Source organism: Macaca mulatta, chromosome 20 (assembly GCF_049350105.2).
Source record: "Macaca mulatta isolate MMU2019108-1 chromosome 20, T2T-MMU8v2.0, whole genome shotgun sequence".
Lineage (NCBI taxonomy): Eukaryota > Metazoa > Chordata > Mammalia > Primates > Cercopithecidae > Macaca > Macaca mulatta.
The window spans coordinates 70,635,486-70,655,000 of NC_133425.1; the positions used below are offsets into that span (position 1 = coordinate 70,635,486).

General features: G+C 44.5%; 1 protein-coding gene and 1 long non-coding RNA gene across 2 annotated transcripts in view; both read right to left on the reverse strand.

The window, feature by feature from the left end:
- CFDP1 (craniofacial development protein 1) overlaps positions 1-19,515 on the reverse strand; it is a 151,396-nt gene that overhangs the window by 8,052 nt on the left and 123,829 nt on the right. Inside the window, 1 exon segment of the mRNA NM_001194469.2 lies at positions 3,646-3,804. Within this exon segment, the coding sequence (NP_001181398.1) occupies positions 3,646-3,804 (159 nt within the window).
- LOC144337752 (uncharacterized) overlaps positions 14,893-19,515 on the reverse strand; it is a 7,138-nt gene continuing 2,515 nt past the window's right edge. The window contains exon 2 of the long non-coding RNA XR_013411246.1: positions 14,893-15,347. This is a non-coding gene — a long non-coding RNA (uncharacterized LOC144337752). The remainder of the gene's footprint in view (positions 15,348-19,515) is intronic.

A 19,515-nucleotide genomic window follows, 5' to 3' on the forward strand; every position in this document is an offset into this window, starting at 1 on the left:
TGTATAATTCTTCCCCAAAAACCTGCAGCTCACTCAGGTGACAGCCTGCCCAGAGCCTGTGTCTGTGTGTTCATTTCCTTGCTTTAAGTTTCTTTTTTCTCAACATTAGAGTTTCGTTGTGTCTTTTTTTTTTTTTTTGTAAAGAGACAGGACCTTTCTCTGTTGTCCAGGCTGGAGTGCTGTGAGTAGCTGGGACTACGGGTGCATGTCACTGCACCTGTCTTATGCCTCTAGAATTTTGAACCTGTGGTCTTGTGATTCTCAACCTTGGCTGTGCATGAGAATTACCTGAGAAATAAAATTTAAAGATGCAGATATTTGTGACCTACCTGTTCTAGACTCTTGATTCAGCAGCTCTGTACAGAGGTGGTCACCTGAACTTTGGAAAATGTCACCAGAGGATTCTCATGCTCAGCCAAGGTGAGGAACAGAGCTCCAGTCCCTTCACTGGCCTAGGGGCTGGGCTCCCTTAAACCATCTGCGGGAGCCAGAAAAGGAGAGTGAGTGGAGGTATGGGGCTGGGCACTCAAGAAAGCAGATGAGAAGGGCTGAGGCAGAGCACAGAGCCAGTAGATCTGCACTGAAAACACAGTCACATCTGTGGAATCTGGCTGGGTGAATGAGGGGAGAAGCCTCAAACAAAGGAGGGAAAAGCAGAGCATAAAGGAGAACAGTATTAGTTAGTTGTTCCCTAACCCAATTGTGTGACTTTCCCCTCCTGAAAAGTTCTCACTAGGCAGATGTTATTTTTAATCTTGTCTTCTCTTCTAGTCTACATTTTGTTAACTCTTCCTATCTTTAACAGCACCACTCCTTACCTTTTTTTAATTGAAAATTTTTATTTTTTGGGACAGAGTCTCACGCTTTCACCCAGGCTGGAGTGCACTGGTGCGATTAGAGCTCACTGCAGCCTCGATCTTCTAGAGGTGAGCGATCCTCACACCTCAGCCTCCCAAGTAACTGGGACTACAGGTGTGCACCATGCCCAACTAATGTTTTGGATTTTTAGTAGAGGCGAGGTCTTGCTATGTTGCCTAGGCTTGTCCTGAGCTCAAGCAATCCTCCTGCCTTGGACTCCCAAAGTGCTGGGATTGCAGGAGTGAACCACTGCTCCCAGCACTCCTTACTTTTCTAAGACCGCTATTAACTCAAGCAGAGTCAACACTGTCCAACTCAAATAATCAATATTCAGAAAAGCAATAATGTGTAGCACACACTGCTGTCTCAGATCACCGTGCAAGAGTGGAGAACAGGACGGAGCTGCAAGTTACTAGAGCTGAATCTGAATGGAGAGGTTTGGGGTGCATGTCAGAGCTGCCACTCGTGAAGAGACAACACTGCACTTTATGTGGAGCCTTCCCCTGATCACTCTGGCTCCTTCTCCCTGTCCTGTAGCATTCCAGCTTAGACTGACCTAGAAGTCTGCTAGTTAAACAAGCTCATGAAGCTGTTTAAAATGTTTTTTTTTTTTTGGGCTGGGCGCTGTGGCTCATGCCTGTAATCCCAGAACTTTGGGAGGCCGAGGCGGGTGGATCATGAGGTCAGGAGTTCGAGACCAGCCTGGTCAACATGGTGAAACCCCATCTCTATCTACTAAAAATACAAAAATTAGCAGGCATGGAGGCGCATGTCTGTAATCCCAGTTACTTGGGAGGCTGAGGCAGAAGAATTGCTTGAACTCGGCAGGCGGAGGTTGCAGTGAGCCAAGATCGCGCCACTGCACTCTAGCCTGGGTGACAGGGTGAGACACCCTCTCTAAATAAATAAATAAATAAATAAATAATGTTAAAAAAAAATACTGGTCAGCTTCCAGGTTCATTTAGATAATCTTGAAGCCTAATTTAGAAATATGACCCCTCCCAAAATAAATCCTTTGCCTATCATTAATAACCTGAATGAGCTAGGTGCAGGGATGTGCCCCTGTGGTCCTAGCTCCATAGGAGGCCAAGGCAGGAGGATTGCCTGAGCCCAAAAGTTTGAGACCAGCCTGGGCAACATAGTGAGACTCTCTCTCTTAAAAAAAAAAAAACTTGAATGACTTGGACTTAATGCAAGCCTTTATGTGACAGGTGTTCCGTAAAGTGCTTTATGCATATTACATATATGTAAGCAATACATGTATTATCTCATGAGATCATCACAACCACATAGCGAGGATGGTATCATTATCCCAATTTTATTGGTGATGGAGCTGAGCCTCAGAGGTGTCCAGCATGCTGCTGGAGAAGAGCTTACTGGTGAGGGCAGAGCTGCTGAGCAGCCAGGGCTCTCTGAGTGGGACACTCAACATTTCCTTTCATGGCTAGGGGTGAGGACTATTGATTTTGAGCCATGAAGTCACTTCTGTGGTAACTTCCTTGGTGCCTTCTGAGGTCCCTAAGTACTTATGAACACCATTTCTTTCTTTCTTTCTTTCTTTCCTTTTTCTTCCCTCCCCTCCCCTCCCCTCCCCTCCCCTCCCCTCCCCTCCCGTCCCCTCCCCTCCTCCCTCTTTCTTTCTCCTTCCTTCCTTCCTTCCCTCCCTCCCTCCCTCCCTCCCTCCCTCCCTCCCTCCCTCCCTTCTTCCTTCCTTCCTTCCTTCCTTCCTTCCTTCCTTCCTTCCTTCCTTCCTTCCTTCCTTCCTTCCTTCCTTCCTTCCTTCCTTCCTTCCTTTCTTTCTTTCTTTCTTTCTTTCTTTCTTTCTTTCTTTCTTTCCTTCTTTCTTTCGACAGAGTCTTGCTCTGTCACCCAGGCTGGACTGCAGTGGTTCAATCTTGGCTCACTGCAACCTCCGTACCTCCCGGGTTCAAGTGATCCTCCTGCCCCAGCCTCCCAAGTAGCTGGGATTACAAGCGTGCACCACTATGCCTGGCTAATTCTTGTATTTTTAGTAGAGATGGGGTTTTGCCATGTTGGCCAAGCTGGTCTCGAACTCCTGACTTCAAGTGATCTGCCTGCCTCAGCCTCCCAAAGTGCCGAGATTACAGGTGTGAACCACCATGCCTGGCCACCATTTCTTTCTTGATGTTTTGTTTAATCACCAGTAAGACAAATATGACAAGGAAAGGACCCTTTTTACAACTGAATACATAGGTTATGAACATCCTCTTTGTATTCCACAGTGAAGAGAAAGAGGTGCAAGTGATGGCCTGTGGTGCTGTCTGAGGGCCTGGCCTATCACACAGGCTATAGCCAAGGGTAAAGCCCCACCCTGGGCCATGATGACACAGACCAAAAAAAAATGTCACAATAATGCAACATCTAGGCACTCCAGTGGCTCTGTTTTTGAAAGATTTGAACTAGTTTGGCTTCTCAGAAGGACAAATGATTCAGATAAGGCCAAGGCTGCTACCATGGGCCAGATCCAACCACTAGGCAACTTATAGTTCACTGGAGCTGTAATTCAGCAAATTCAGCTTGGCAGACGTGACTGGCCCTGAGAGTACTCCTCACATGCCCCACCTTCCCTCCATCTGCAGTGGCCTTCCCAGTGACGGGCCCTGCCCCACATTGGAACAAAGCCTTACTGACAGAACAAAGTGCTCACATTTTTAGTTCCATCATGAGAAGCTCCTGCTTGCTTACAGTGGGCAGTCTGTCTCCAATAAATCATTTGATTTCAGGGTTCTGAGGATTTTTCAAGGCATATAACCTACTCCTTCTTACCCCTCTTTCCCTCGATTATGGATGGCCAGTTCTTCACCAATCCCCTCTTCCTCCTTGAAGCTCTCCCAGTCCAGTTTGGACTTCTCGAGGGTGCTCATTTTCTGTTTCTTGGCACCAATTTTCCCCAAAAGGTTGCTCATGCCACTTGATCTTTTTAACCTAAGGAAAGAAAATATGAAAGAGGTAGCAGGTAAAAACTCTGATCTCTAGATTAACACTTTTTCTGCTGCACATGGGAATCCCCTAGATTGTAGCCATTTATCTTAGTGGAAGTCATGTTCATATTTGGGGCATTTCCTTCCTGGTGTGGAGAGCACTGTAAGTAAACTGGAATTCTAATGTGCTTTTCCTGCTTAACACCACTGTCTGCTCTCCTGAGCTGCGAACAGGAAATCCTGCCTCCTTCAGACCTCTGTGGGCTCTGTGTGGCAGGTCTCTGCTTGCAAGGAGGGGAGGAGCAGCACTTCAGGCAGGGCTTTGGAGTCACATGCCAAGGTCCAACTTCCAGCTTAACTGTGCGACTCTAGGCTAGTTATTTACTGCATGTTCCTTGGTTTCCTAATCTACAAAGCGAATGCTTACTCACAGGCTGTGGTGTATTTTACATGTAAAGGGCTAAAATTGCACTTGGCACAGCGTCAAGGTGCAATAAGCATGAGCCACTCTGAGTCACTGTCATCGTTTAAGCTTAAAGCCCCAGGGGATTCTTTTAACAGAAAGAGAACCAGTTCCCAGCACTGATGAGTGAAAAGTCACAGTACTGTAAAAGGGTTCTAAAATCAGTTTCCTTTCAACTCCTGTGAATTGGGCCCTGGTTTTTCCCAGGAGGTGGAGAACATTCCTCACTCTGAAAGCTCACATGCGGAATGTACAGCCTGTGCTCCACTTGCTGGTGATGCTATCATGGACAGTGGGAGAAACCCCAGATGCCCAAATTCAAGTCTTGGCAAGTCAAATATTTCCAGTCATTGTTAAACATATGAGATAATGTAAGAAAAGCAAAATGCAGTTAAGAAGATGGTATGAGGGAAAGTTTGGTCTCTTTATGAAATGAAACGAAATCATCTACCAGCATGTAGGAACTTGGAAGTTATTTTCTGCCTCATGGGGATATGCAAGAAAGTTAAACATTTAAAAACTATAAGCTAATGTCAAATGGTCTACTGATAATAATACCTTTACTTGTCTAGAATGTTTGTTCTCCAAGTGCTTTTGTAGCCATGATCTCATCTAACTCTTACTAAGGCCTGTGACACAGGACCCAGTCTCAGAGTTGGAAGGGATCACCTTTGAAATAACCTAGTATCACCCTAACCCATTCCGAAACCCCACATCCCTGCCGCACAGCACGGTGAACAACCACTCACCCCCTGTGCCTGGGGTGAGCCAACAGGCCAACGTCCACACTGAACACCAGACTGCTGGGACTGAACAATGACCCTAAGCATTCTCATTCTATTAACTTTAGTAGAGAGGATGTCAGCTTCCCTGTTTGGGTCACACCCCAGTACATGCTGAGCTTAAGATCAACTCAGAATAGGCTGGGCAAGCTTCATCATCTTTGTATTAAGTTGGACAAATAAACAAAGTTCAGAGAGGTTAAATGAAAAAACACGGGTCAAAGCAATAGACAACAGAGATCCGGGACAAAGCAAGACGTCTCCTGACTCTCAGTCTGCACTGCACTATCTCACCTCCAGATAGAAGTGACTGGAGAGATTTTCTCTTCAGTTACTTTACTTCCCAGTTTGCTTAAGAGAACTCCAATAGCTCTTTATGAGCTTTCAATTCATATCTTCTAAGCGCTGTTTTCTAGACAACTCAACTCCTACAATGTCATGTGCGCACACACACACATACTCTTTCTCTTTCACCATTTTACCAGGAATGGACCATGAGTGGGGATATGGAAACTTACTGTGTCTCAAATCTTTTTCCTTCTCATCTTCCTTACTGCTACTGCCCGACTTCTAATTCTTATATCACCTGGATAACTAAACAGCCTCTTTACTGGTCTCCCTAACCTGTTTTTCCCCATCCTCACTCAGTGGTCCTATCCTGATATCTACTGACATGCTGTAATTAGACTGAATATTCCAAAACACAAAGCTTATCATGTCTTTCTGCTTAAATGTCTCTTCACTGACTCCTTTTTATTTTATTTTTATTTTTTGAGATGGAGTTTCTCTCTTGTTGCCCAGGCTGGAGTGCAGTGGCATGATCTCGGCTCACTGCAACCTCCACCTCCCGGGTTCAAGCAATTCTCCTGCCTCAGCCTCCCAAGTAGCTGGGATTACAGGTGCCCTCCACCACATCTGGCTAATTTTTTGATTTTTAATAGACAGGGTTTCGCCATGTTGGGCAGGCTGGTCTGAAACTCCTGACCTCGGGTGATCTGCTCACCTTGGCCTCCCAAAGTGCTGGGATTACAGGTGTGAGCCACCGAGGCCAGGCCCATTGACCCTTTTTAAAAATATAATAATTAAAATAAATTTTTATGTATTTACTCTTTTAGAGACAGGTTCCCACTCTGTTACCCAGGCTGGAGTACAGCAGTGAAATCACAGCTTACTACAGCCTCAACCTCCCCGGGTCAAGTGATCCTCCCACCTCAGCCTCCTGAGTTGCTGAGACTACTGGTGTGTGACACCACGTTCAACTAATTTTTTTTATGTTTTCTAGAGCTAGGGTCTTGCTATGTTGCCCAAGGCTGGTCTCAAACTCTTGGACTCAAGCAATCCTCCTGCCTTGGTCTCCCGAAATACTGGGATTATAGGCATGAGCCACCATATCAAGCCTTATCTCAGCTTTAAAACCACTTCCTCCAGGAAGCCTTCCCTAATCTCTGGGTTAGGTGCCCCTGTTGGTATTTCTATCACACCAGTTCTTTTCATATGGGAACACTGATTTCTCTTTAGATGCTTGTGAACTCTTATTTCAGCTGCAGCTGTACTAGATGGTTCTGGGCAAGTGCAGGTTCATTCACTGTTGACAACACCCCACCAAAAGCACATGCCTGAAGACTTTCCATTTCTGGCTGCAGGATCTCCTCTGAGCCTGCCTGCATGCCACAAGTACTGCCTGCACAGGTGGTGGAGCTCAAGCCATTGGGGCTAGCCAGAAAGAACACAAAAGCTGGTGGTTAAATGGCCAGCCTCCTACCCCTCACAAGGTAGTTGTAGGAGGTGCCCTGAATGCTTCTCAGAAATTCTGGTGCCATCAAGTCCTTGTGGCCTTGGAATTGTACTCTTATATTAACTTTTCCTTCTTCCTTACCTCATTCTTTCCACTACTCACACCTGGTCCCTGGGATCATTTCCCAAATAAACTCTCTGCACTCAAAATCCTTGTCTTACGTTCTGCTTTGAGGGGAATCTAACTAAGGCTGTTAGGAGAAAAATTATTTTCCTCGTGTAGTCTTTATCTTTCTGTGGCTATTTAAGTTCCTGGGTCTCCAAACCTCTCTAACCATTGACAGAGTTCTGTGAACAATGGGCACTCAATAAAGTCAACCATGTCACCTGGATTGCAGAACCAATTCATGGAAGATAATCAGATCTTTGTAGAACAAAATATTTTTTAGAGCACTTCTACACTGAAGATTTTACAGGGAACAATTCACTTTTATTCTTCCATCAGCTCTCAACAGCCCAGGGTTTGCCATTTAATTTGGGCAGCACCACAGGCCATGTATGCCACCTCTCCCATTCAGCCTACAGCTCCAGTGGTATTCCTGGGTTAGGCCATCTTTTTGACGAATTACTTTGAGAAGTCTATGAGAAACTTGATTTTTTGATGGACAGCAGTGAGAAGGTTTCCAGAAAGGAAAAAAACCATAATACCCCTTTGGCTTGCTCACCATAAAACATCAGTAAAATGTCAACTGTGCTATTATGCTTTTGGGGAAGGCTTCCAGCTCTCCTTTCACTGGGTCATCAACATGGTGTAAGATGTCCTAATGTGATAGTCTCTAAAGCAAAACGATATGTCTTTTATTTGAGGCTAACTCAAAATGAATGACACACTGATAGCAGCAGCCAGAACACACAGGGGGGCTCATCATAATCAGGAGACCAGCAGCTTCTTCTGAGAACCTGGTGTGTGGGCTCCCTCAAGATTCTGAGCCCTCCCACTCACCCTCCCACCCTGACAGGGGTTTCAGTGTCCTAATCCTGGCGTCATTTCAGCACAGCTTTCAGAAAGGCAGATTTACTATGACCTTGCCCCTTTCTCTGCCACAAAGGGACATCAACTAGGCTTTCAGGAAGCCAAGGCAGGAGAGAATCAGTCTCTGGGCAGGGGCCGCTGACCTTACTCTGAGAAAGAACACAGGAAAACCTACTTCAGCCACGTACTTAACCTCTGAGAACTGTGGCTAGCAGGGGACAAACCAGCATTGGCTCTCCAGGCATCTGGCAGCTGTGTATATTGGAATGGGGAAGTCAGAATTCCCTTGTAGATTTGTTTTCATCAAGAACCAATCCAGTTCCAGACCAACAGAACCACTGGTTTCTTTGTTCTGGATCCTAAACCGTAGGGCAAGGTACTGCCAGAAAGTCTGTTTTAACAGACCACCCTTCAGATGACGGTACTTCATTGAGTCAAGAGACTCCTCACCCACCTGTTGCAAGTCAAAGTTCAAAGAAATGCACCATGCACTTGCTCACTCAGATTACATCCCGAATGTTATGCTGAGGGACTCTGGAATGTTATTACCAAGATGTTTCCAATGTCACAATGACATTGCAACCACCTCCTCCTGAACATAACGAGACTTTGTTGACCTTACTACCATAAATTTGATGTAAAGACTAATCCTGTTCAAGGAATGTGGCCTTTGCTTTCACCAGCCAGCTTCCATGCCGTAAGAGAGCGTGGCTGAGTGCAGCTCATACTGGTGAAAGAGACACTTATTTTCCAAGCTTATCTTTCTTGCGTATTTTGTTCAGTTATCCATCAATCAGCAATTATCTTCAACTCCCTTCCCACCATGCCAGACCAAGACCTACCATAACATCAGACACCAACCAAGACCCTGATTAAGAAACTAAGAAAAGTAAAAGAGACACAGAATGTAAAATGACAAGTCATGTTTTTCCCTTCTAGGTTCAAAGTTTATAATGATAATTTTCTAGAACTTACTCTGCTTCTCTTTAGCAAAAGAAATGTAATTTTAACAAAAATGTCATTGTAACTAAACAATAAACTTCATCCTGTTGAGTCTGTCACAGAGATATTATGGTAACTTGTTTACTTTGTTCCACGTCCATTAGCATGGACTTGGATTTGTCCAACCGACTGAGATTTTGTAGCAAGAGCACTGTTCTATCTGACCACCCTCAGCAATGCCTGCTGTTTGCTTAAAAGAGGCAGTGGAAAGGAGCTGGGAGAGTAACTTGCCAAGTGGAAAGGCTGACAGGGCTTACCAACTGTTTGTGAAGGACGGTAGGAAGATCTTTCCTGGTGATCTTTAAAATCATCCCCAGGTACCCAGCCATCTCACAGAATAGAATTTTAGGTTTGGAAAGGAATTCAGAGTCATTCATTCACTGTATTTATCCAACAGAGATTACTGAGAACTTACTCTCTACCAGACACTGTGCTCAGAATGGGGATATAAAAATATATAAAGCTTAATTTTCGGCTTCAAAACAAAAATCCAGTGGAGGACAGATCAACATACAGGCAAACTGTAACCACATATTATAAGGGCACAAAAGAAGAAGAGCTGAAGGGATGTTTAGTCCAACCTCCTTATTTTATAGATCAGTCAACTAAACTCCAAAAGGTTAAGAAACCTGCCCAAGTTTATAGCAGGAGACTTGGGATTAGTACTCAGTGTTCTTGATGCCCAGACTACTGTCTTTTCTACCTTGCCTGGTGCTAGATTTAAGTCCAAGTAGCTGGGACTATACACATATGTCACCAAACCCAGATAATTTTTTTTTTTTTTTTTTTTTGAGACGAAGTCTCGCTCTGTCGCCCAGGCTGGAGTGCAGTGGCCGGATCTCAGCTCACTGCAAGCTCCGCCTCCCGGGTTTACGCCATTCTCCTGCCTCAGCCTCCCGAGTAGCCGGGACTACAGGTGCCGGCCACCTCGCCCGGCTAGTTTTTTGTATTTTTTAGTAGAGACGGGGTTTCACCATGTTAGCCAGGATGGTCTCGATCTTCTGACCTTGTGATCCACCCGTCTCGGCCTCCCAAAGTGCTGGGATTACAGGCTTGAGCCACCGCGCCCGGCCTCAAACCCAGATAATTTAAAAAACATTTTTGTACAGACAGCGAGCTTGCTATTTTGCCCAGGCTGGTCTTGAACTCCTGGCCTCAATCATCCCACTTTGGCCTCTCAAAAGTGCTGGGATTACAAGTGTGAACCACTATGTCCAATCTATTACATTTTTAATGGACTAAATCCCCATGATTTGACAATGGACTTACCCAAACACTATTTTTCTCATAACAAAATATTCAACACTACACTTGAACTGACAGACCAGTACCAAAAGTGGACCGCAAGGATAGGGTTAACACGTGTACAGAAGCACCACTGACCTTTACTCTAAACTTCAACAAGTGAAGGCTGGATTAAGTCTATGCCTTCCATCTAATAGCCTGGATAATTACTAAAATGCAACTTATTTGGAACAAAAATTCTTTGGCAGAGATACGCAGTTTCCCTAGTATTTGTCATCTGCTTACAATGTAGGAATGGACCTTTACAATTTTTTTTTTTTTTTAAAGAAATAGAGTCTTGCTATGTTGCCCAGACTGGCCCCGAACTCCTGGGCTCAAGCAATCTTCCTGCCTCAGCTTACTAAGTAGCTGGGACTATAGGCTCATACCACCGTACTCATCAGGAATGAATCTTTTTGTAGCTCATTCATGAACTATTAATATTGTCCAGAGTCATGGAAGGTCTGACACTGGCCTGGAACTCTCTGAGAAACAGGAAGAAAGCAAGCTTATGAAGCTAATTCTTCGTTGAGGGTTGTCTGTCTGGAACCAAGGTTTCTCTTTCACATTTTCTCTGGAATTAGCTAAAATCCGTAAGACTAAAAAGTACAACTCAAAGCCCTGGGCAAATTTCACTACCCACCTGTATAAATCTCTAAGTAATCTCCCCAAAGCCCAAGATTAGACCACTCAAGGAAATGGACTGGAAGCCACTGATGGCATATTAGGGAGCTAGTTTAACTCCTGTTCACTTCTCAACACTGTATTGACAGTACTCTACGGGCCAACGGCCTCAGGAAAGCAGAAAACCAGAAGTATGACAAGTTCCAAAGATTTTAAACCTCTTATGGCTTGAAAAATTGTCAGTACTTTTAAATCTATTAATAAAGTTGATAACAGTGCCAGTAAAAAAAGTGCCATCTATCAGCAAAAGGCAAAAAGAAAAGCTGGCAAATAGCAACAGCTTTACTGTTTTTATACAAATAGAAAATGATTTATTCCTCAGTTCTATTGTTCTTTGCTAAGCCAATAATGAAGGGCACTTACATTTGTCTGATTTGATTTCAGCTGCTCTACATCTTTATAACGTGTGTCTGAAACATACCTATTTTAGTGACAGAAGTCCTGAATTCTAATATCTCCTGAAACACGTTACAGAAAGCCCTTGCCAACCCTTCCTTCCATGTGTTGTTGAGCGGAGGTGTGTTTTGCCCTGTTCTGGCCTCTCAGCTGACTGCCAGGGAGAACTAAGAAATTTTAGCTGACTTTGGTTCTATTTAAATGAAGAGCTCTTCCTATATAAGATACCACCATCCGTTTGTAATTACTAAGACAAGGACTGTTTTCCCAAAAGCAGTAAAGGTACTCTAAATGCACAGACTCCTGGTCTCTGTTATAATCAAGGGCATTCATTTTGAGAATGTCAGATGGGGATTGGGGCTCTCAAGTGACACTGAAATGGACTTTTTCTCTGGGACAAGATAACTGACCTGCTGGGCAGTCTCAGTACAAGGACCAAGAGAAAGCTAACATTCTTCTCTATGAAGAACAGTCCTTTACTGGTCTATTGTTCCACTGCAACCAACCAACTCAGTGGCTTTGGGTCTCTTGCCACAAACAATAATGTGTTGTTTGTGTTTATTACTCTGTTTATTTCAGAACTTTCAGAGACACTCTACATTTGATAAGTGTTAGGAAAGTGCAGATCCTCTTCCACACCCTTCCTTGGTGCATGTAAAACATCTGTGATGCTTGGTTCACACCATATAATGCAGAGAGAAATGCTGCAGGAAGATGTAAAAGAACTTGTGCTACCAGGTAAACATGTGAGAGTTTTTTTGTTTTTTTTGGGACAGGGTCTCGCTCTGTCATCCAGGCTGAAGTGCAGTGGCGTGATCTCGGCTCACTACAGCCTCTGCCTCCTGGGTTCAAGCGATTCTCCTGCCTCAGCCTCCTGATAGCTGGGATTGCAGGCACCCACCATCACAGCCAGCGAATTTATGTATTTTTAGTAGTGATAGGGTTTCACTATGTTGGCCAGGCTGGTCGCCATGAGGCCTGGCCTCAAGTGATCTGCCCGCTTGGGCCTCCCATGGTGCTGGGATTACAGACGTGAGCCTCCCTCCGTGCCCGGTTGGCATGTGAGTTTTAATGTGTGCGAGTGTTCATTCCACTCTTGCCTCTGAGGGAAGTTATATGGTGAAACATGCCTTAGTTCTTCAGAAAGCAAAATATCATCAAGCTGTCTTCTCTCTTTGCATGTATTCCCTTGAATTACATAAAAGAAATTCCACAGAGAATCTCACGTTGAAAGTTTGAGTTGCTGCCCCTAACCAAAGCAAATGAGATGTCTTAAAGTCAAATGAGTGTTAGTTTTTGTTTGTTTTTTTTGTTTGTTTTTTGTTTTTTTTTGAGACAGAGCCCTGCTCTGTTGCCTGAGCTAGAGTGCAGTGGCATGCTCTTGGCTCACTGCAACCTCTGCCACCAGGGTTCAAGCAATTCTCCTGCCTCAGCCTCCGGAGTAGCTGGGGTTACAGGTGCCCGCTACCATGCCTGGCTAATTTTTGCATTTTTAATAGAGATGGGGTTTCACCATGTTGGTTAGGCTGGTCTCGAACGCCCAACCTCAGGTGATCCGCCCGCCTCAGCCTCCCAAAGTGCAGAGATTACAGGCGTGAACCATCGCACCTGGCCTTGTTCATTGTTATATTTGTCTATTTGAACAGAAAGAAAAGGAAGTGAATAACTACCTTCAATGGCAGTAAGATAAGTTACTTAATGGGCTACAACAAGGAATACCAATACATGGAAGTGCCAATATATGCTACAACATGGATGGACCATGAAAACATTATGCTAAGTGAGAGAAGCCAGGAGCAAAGGACCATATATTGTGTGATTCAATTATATGAAATGTCCAGAATAGACAAACCTACACAGAAAGTAGTTTAAGGGTTGCCAGGGTCAAGGAGAAATGGGGTTAGGAGTTGGGGGCGGTAGTTGCTGACAGCTAATGACAAATAAAGGGTGCAGGGTTTCTTTCTGGAATAATGAATATGTCCTAAGTTGTAGTGATGCACAATTCTGCAAATATACTAAAAGCCATTTAACTGTAGACTGGTATGGGAATTATACCTATAAGCTGTTTTGAAAGATGATAAGTGACTATTCTTTCTCTAGGTACTGGATTTATACGCTCAATTTATCTTTTATTATTCAGGAAAAATAAAAGGAAATAAAGGAAATTTTTATTTTTATTTTGACACGGAGTCTCGCTCTGTCACCCAGGCTGGAGTGCAGTAGCACGATCTCGGGTCACTGCCACCTCTGCCTACTGAGTTCAAGCAATTCTCCTGCCTCAGTCTCCCACATAGCTGAGATTACAAGCACCTGCCACCATGCCTGGCTAACTTTTGTATTTTTAGTAGAGATGCGGTTTCACAATGTTGGCCAAGCTGGTCTTCATCTCCTGACCTCAAGTGATCCGCCTGCCTCAGCCTCCCCAAGTGCAGAGATTACAGGTGTGAGCCACCATACCCGGCCAGGAAAATGTTATTAAAGCAAAAATGTGTTTCCTGGACTCACAAAAGCATCACATAATTGGGCCATCGTTTGGCCAACCTAAAGAAAGGCTTTAGCCTAGGCGACATGGCAAAACCCCGTCTCTACAAAAAATTTGCCAGATGTGATGGTGTGTGCCTGTAGTCCCAGCTACTTGCGGGGCTGAAGTGGGAGGATTGCTTGAGCCTGGGAGGCGGAGGTTGCAGTGAGCCGAGATCATGCCACTACACACCAGCCTGGGTGACAGAGTGAGACCCTATCTCAAAAAAAAAAAAAAAAAAAAAAAAGAGAAGAGTTTCCTAGTAGAGCAATTTATAATAATGATATTCAATAATGAGAAATGGGTGCTGGCATTAATCAGCCTTGAGGCTGGCTCTTGCTTTTTCTTCTTTGTTTTTGTAACCTTAAGGTGGTATCTCGGAAGGGTTATGTACAAGAATTCCATTATCGTCTGGTGAGGAATTCCAGTATGGTCTGGTGCGAAATTCCCCCCAACTTTATAGTTTGAAAAATGTCAAACTGAAAGAAAAGTTGAAAACAGAACCACTATTTATCTAAATATGCTTCACTTAGATTCAATTGTTAACATTTTGCCACATATAACTTTTCTTTCTATATATAAATTTACTTTTTAGCCGGGCGCGGTGGCTCAAGCCTGTAATCCCAGCACTTTGGGAGGCCGAGACGGGCGGATCACGAGGTCAGGAGATCAAGACCATCCTGGCTAACACGGTGAAAACCCGTCTCTACTAAAAAATACAAAAAACTAGCCGGGCGAGGTGGCAGGCGCCTGTAGTCCCAGCTACTCGGGAGGCTGAGGCAGGAGAATGGCGTAAACCCGGGAGGCGGAGCTTGCAGTGAGCTGAGATCCGGCCACTGCACTCCAGCCTGGGCGACAGCGAGACTCTGTCTCAAAAAAAAAATAAAAATAAAAAATAAATTTACTTTTTTGTGGCTGTGTACAGTCACTGCATCACTTCACCTCTACACACTTTAGCATGTGTCTCCCAAGGACACTTTCCAACATACACCCAAAACATTTAACATTGATATAATGACACAATATATAGTCCAATATAAAGTCCAGGTTCAAATTTCCTTCAATGCACCTCCCAAAATGGCCTTGTCAGTTGCTCCCCATTCTCTCCCATCATGCATCACATTTGAAAGTTTCTTTAGTCTCTTTTAATCTTGTAATCTAGCAGTCTCTTGCCTTTGGTTTTGTTGTTTTGATTTTTGGTCTTCGGTGTCTTGTTCATTTTTAAGAGTCCAGTCTGGCTGACCTACAGAATGTTGCTCATTGGATTTGTCTGTTTCCTATGACCAGATTCAGGTTAAATATTTTTGCCAAGGATGCTAAAAAGATGAGGTTGGGTACTTCTTACTGAACTATCATCAGGGGCACTAGTGTCAGGTCAGCCCATCCTGGCGATGCCAAGTGTGATCCCTTTGGTAAGGTTCTGACTGCCAGAACTCTCACTTGTAAAGGTATACTTTCCCTCTGTAATTAATTTGTAATTCATGTAAAATATGTGGGATAATACCCTCAGGAAGTTCAGGAAGTTCTGACCGCTTCTTACTTCTTACGCCTCACTCTATAACGTCTTTGGTTATGTCTACAGACAGACTAGAGTGAATTAATAGTAAAGAATCCTATTTGAAAGGCCAGGCAGTGTGCTGGCTCACACCTATAATTTGAGCACTTTGGGAGGCCAGGGAGGGAGGATCGCTTGAGCCTAGGAGTTCGAGACTGAAGAAAGCTGTTATTGTGCCACTGCACTCCAGACTGGGTAACAGGATGAGACCCTGTCTCAAAAAAAAAAAAAAAAAAAAAAAAAAGTCCTATTTGAAGGACAAATATACAAATATTCAGGAAATCCCCAAAGGAGAGTAAAGCTCTAGCTGTAAAAAAGTCTTTAAAAAGTAAAAGAGCAGTTAACTAGAGAAAAGGCAAAGGGCTATGGGATCTTCAGCAGAGTCCTAGATTGGACAGGCAAGTAGTGAGGACAGAGGCCTCTCTGGTCAATATGGAGGCCCTCACCTAGATGAGTGGAGACTCTTCTCAAGGCCTGGTGCCTGGTACGCATGAGGGTTAAATCACATGAAGTCAGCAGCAAAGAAAACCTCTTCTGACCTGCCGCCAGACCTCTAAGGAAATAATACTTCTGAATTTCCCTTCCCCTTTGTCCACTCAAATGTGGTTTCATCTCCTCCCCGGGAAAGAGATAATGCTGCAAACCCTTCCCGCCTCTGCTCTAGCAATTTCCTTCTTTGAACCACTCCCATGGTGGGGGAGTCCTGGCAAAGCAGAGAAGGACACTCCACCATTTCACAGCAGTGTGGGAGTAAAGAAGGCCAGGGGGCTCTCCAAGGAGGAAATGTTGAGTGTAATGGAAACTAGATTCTGCCTGGGGAGGAGATGCTTTGCCCCTGAGGTGCAAACTGCTGTCGCTTTAATTTGTATGATTAGACACAGCTGGGGAGAATAATTTACTGACCAATACAGACAATTTACATTTCTGAGACACAATTTTAAAGGAATTATTAAATACAGCTTCTAACAAAGACCATAATGACATCTTTCTTTATGCAGAACCCTGGGAGCTCAACAGAGGAAGACACAGCTTATTTTCCAGATACTGGTTCCATATGGGCTACCACCAGTTACAGTTGCAGAGGCCAAAAAAAGCTGAGGTGTAGTGAGCATCTGGCATTAAAAGTCAATGACCTGGCCAGGTGTGGTGGCTCACCCCTTAATCCCAGCACTTTGGGAGGCCGAGGTGGGCGGATTACCTAAGTTCAGGAGTTGGAGACCAGGCTGGCCAACATGGTGAGATTCCTTGTCTCTACTAAAAAAATACAAAAACTTAGTCAAGCATGGTGGTGCCCGCCTGTAATCCCAGCTACTCAGGAGGCTGAAACAGGATAATTGCTTGTACCTGGGAGGCAGAGGTTGCAGTGAGCCGAGATTGTGCCACTGCACTCCAGTGCACCACTGCACCCCAGCCTGGGCAACAGAGCAAGACTTCGTATCACAAAAAAAAAAAAAAAAGTCAATGACTCCTTTCAAGGAGAACTGTGCTGTGCTGTGCTGTGCTGTGACTGTGACTGGTCTGTGCCGGTCTGGAGCCACACATTCTCATGAACACTCCCCTGATCGTTCCCATCAGGGACAGCATGGCCAGGCAAATAGCACATCTCTCCAACTAAGTCAACAGGACAGACAAAGCACTGGGCAGAGGATCAATGTGCCTCAGTGGTGGGTTGTTTGGCTGACTGCTGATTAGGGAGTTGGCATGCTTTCTTAAACATCAGCATCCTGCTTTTAGACATTCAGCTTTCTTTTTTCTCCCACGGATGCAAGTCTCTGTCTCTTCATAACGAAACCTGAGGATGTTAACATAAATTTTCAATTCTTGGGCACCTCTCAGGTTGAGACCAGGCTAAAGTTTCAGGACACAGGGGTGTCCTCAGTCAAATCAGAAATAATTCCTTACATCATAGACACCTCTCTTAAAATGAGCCATGCCTGCCCCTTTCTAGAAATGAGTAGGCATATTAAGCACACGGTTTTAAATGAAACTCATATGAGCTGAACACATTTTGCAAAATTACTCCCTCTCAATACCAAACTTATTTATTTTTTTGAGATGAAGTCTCTGTTGCCAAACTGGAGTGCAGTGGCGCGATCTCGGCTCACTGCAACCTCTGCCTCCCGGGTTCAAGCGATTCTCCTGCCTCAGACCCCCGAGTAGCTGGGACTACAGGCACATGCCACCATGCCCAGCTAATTTTTTTGTATTTTTAGTAGAGACTGGGTTTCACCATGTTGGCCAGGATGGTCTCAATCTCTTGACCTTGTGATCTGCCTACCTCGGCCTCCCAAAGTGCTGGAATTACAGGTGTGAGCCGCCATGCCCAGCCCCAAACTTCTCACTGCTACTAAATAAGCATGCAAAATTCCAAATGAGGACGAGAGATAGACATTGGACACAGCTGTGATTCTTGACACCTCAAAGTTACGTCTGGGGTTGGAGGGGAGCGTGCTTTATGGTCCTTGCATTACAGGAGGCTGAAGTGGTGAAGGTCATTTTTCAGCACTTGGCACTCCTGCTAGGGTCCTGACTCCCAAGTCTATTTTCTCAGTGGCATCCACAACATCGCTTGCTCATTCAGTTGCCAGGGTAGCATCTCTGGCTTCCTACAGGCCACAATTCTACTAACATCAATGGGAAACTTAATGAGGCTCAGATCCCAATCTGCCTCTCTTCCTCCAGAGGCAGCTCCCACCTCTCCTTACAAAGCTGGGATACGGCATCATCAGCGTTCCCCCTGTGGTGCCACCCCTTACAACCCAGGATTTAAAGAGCCCTTAGGAAGCAATCTATACAAGGGTGATCACAAGAATGGGGTTACTTAAGCATTTGAGCCCTAAGTGTCACTACGCTAAGGCAATGCAAGGGATTTCAACAAAGAAATATTCGTTCTCACGTAGTTTGATACTGAAAGCAGAAAACTTTCTTTTTACTGCATACAGGAAATGGTTTTCATAGATGCTAACCACAGCTGAGCCATCTGTAAACCACAACATTGTTTCTCTTTAACAAATGAAAGATTTTTACCCATGGCATCACTGACCATCAAAAAGAATTCCCATCCTCCATCTCTAGAGCAAGAAAAAACAGTAAGTAGAGTTTCTTTCCTTAATCTGCTAGCCAGGGGTTGCTAAAACAGCCTTTTCATTCAGAAATGTAGTTTGTCCTCCAAGGTTCATGTCACCCATCCCTACTGCTAGGTGATGTACAAACCCTTGAACAAGTCCAGTTTCTTTGCATTCTGAGAACCCCTCGGAGCATGCGCTTTTATGTGACCATGACTCACACTGGGTCATAATGTAAAACGTATAACTATGATTGAAGGCCAAAAAGTTTGAAAGAGATGCTTTAGCATTCACTGGCTGGCAGACGAAGGTCTGTTGAAACAAAGCTGGCTGGCTCTGCCAGCATAGACTGAAGGAATACTAGTTAAAAAAAGAAAAAAAATCAAGTGCAATCAACGAAAGTAGGGCAGACCCTTCTATTCCTTGATTCTTCCCTGTGTATTATTCATTTGTTTTGGGAAACTTGGCATCACGATCTCCCTGCTGTGAGAGCAAGGCCTCTGACCTGGCGCTCCTCACCCCAAACTGTGAGACTGTGTGACTAACACCCTCTCCTGGGGGACCAGTGGCTTTGTTATGGCCTTCCAGTCACAGAGAGGCTCAGCTGGTAACTCTGCAAGGATTGCATGAGCGTGTTCATTGTTCTCAGTGTTCAGATGAAGGAACGGGGCTCAGAATATGGGACACTGATGGTCTCATGTGAATGAAACAACTGAAAGGAGGGAGACTCATGCAAATAAAAGAACAAAATCCAAAAACATGACCTCAGTCACACCAAGGAAGAGTTCCCTCTAAGAATGAAGAGAAACAAGAACCTAAATATAAGCTACTAAATTTACTTGTACTCTGGAAGAATGCTGGAAAATCTGATGACTTATTATTTCTTATTCTCAGCTAGCTTTTTTTTTTTAAGAGATGGGATCTTGCTGGTTTTGAACTCCTGGGCACAAGTCATCCTCCTGCCTCAGCTTCCTGAGTAGCTGGGACTCACAGGCACATGTCATCATGCCTCACTCAGCTAGCAGCTAATACTTTAATATTTTAATTTTTTATTATTATTATTATTATTATAAGACAAGGTCTCACTCTGTTGCTCAGGCTGATCCTGAACTCCTGGGCTCAAGGGATCCTCCTACCTCGGCCTCCCAAAGTGCTGGAATTACAGGTGTGAGCCACAGCGCCCAGTCTGGCTAATA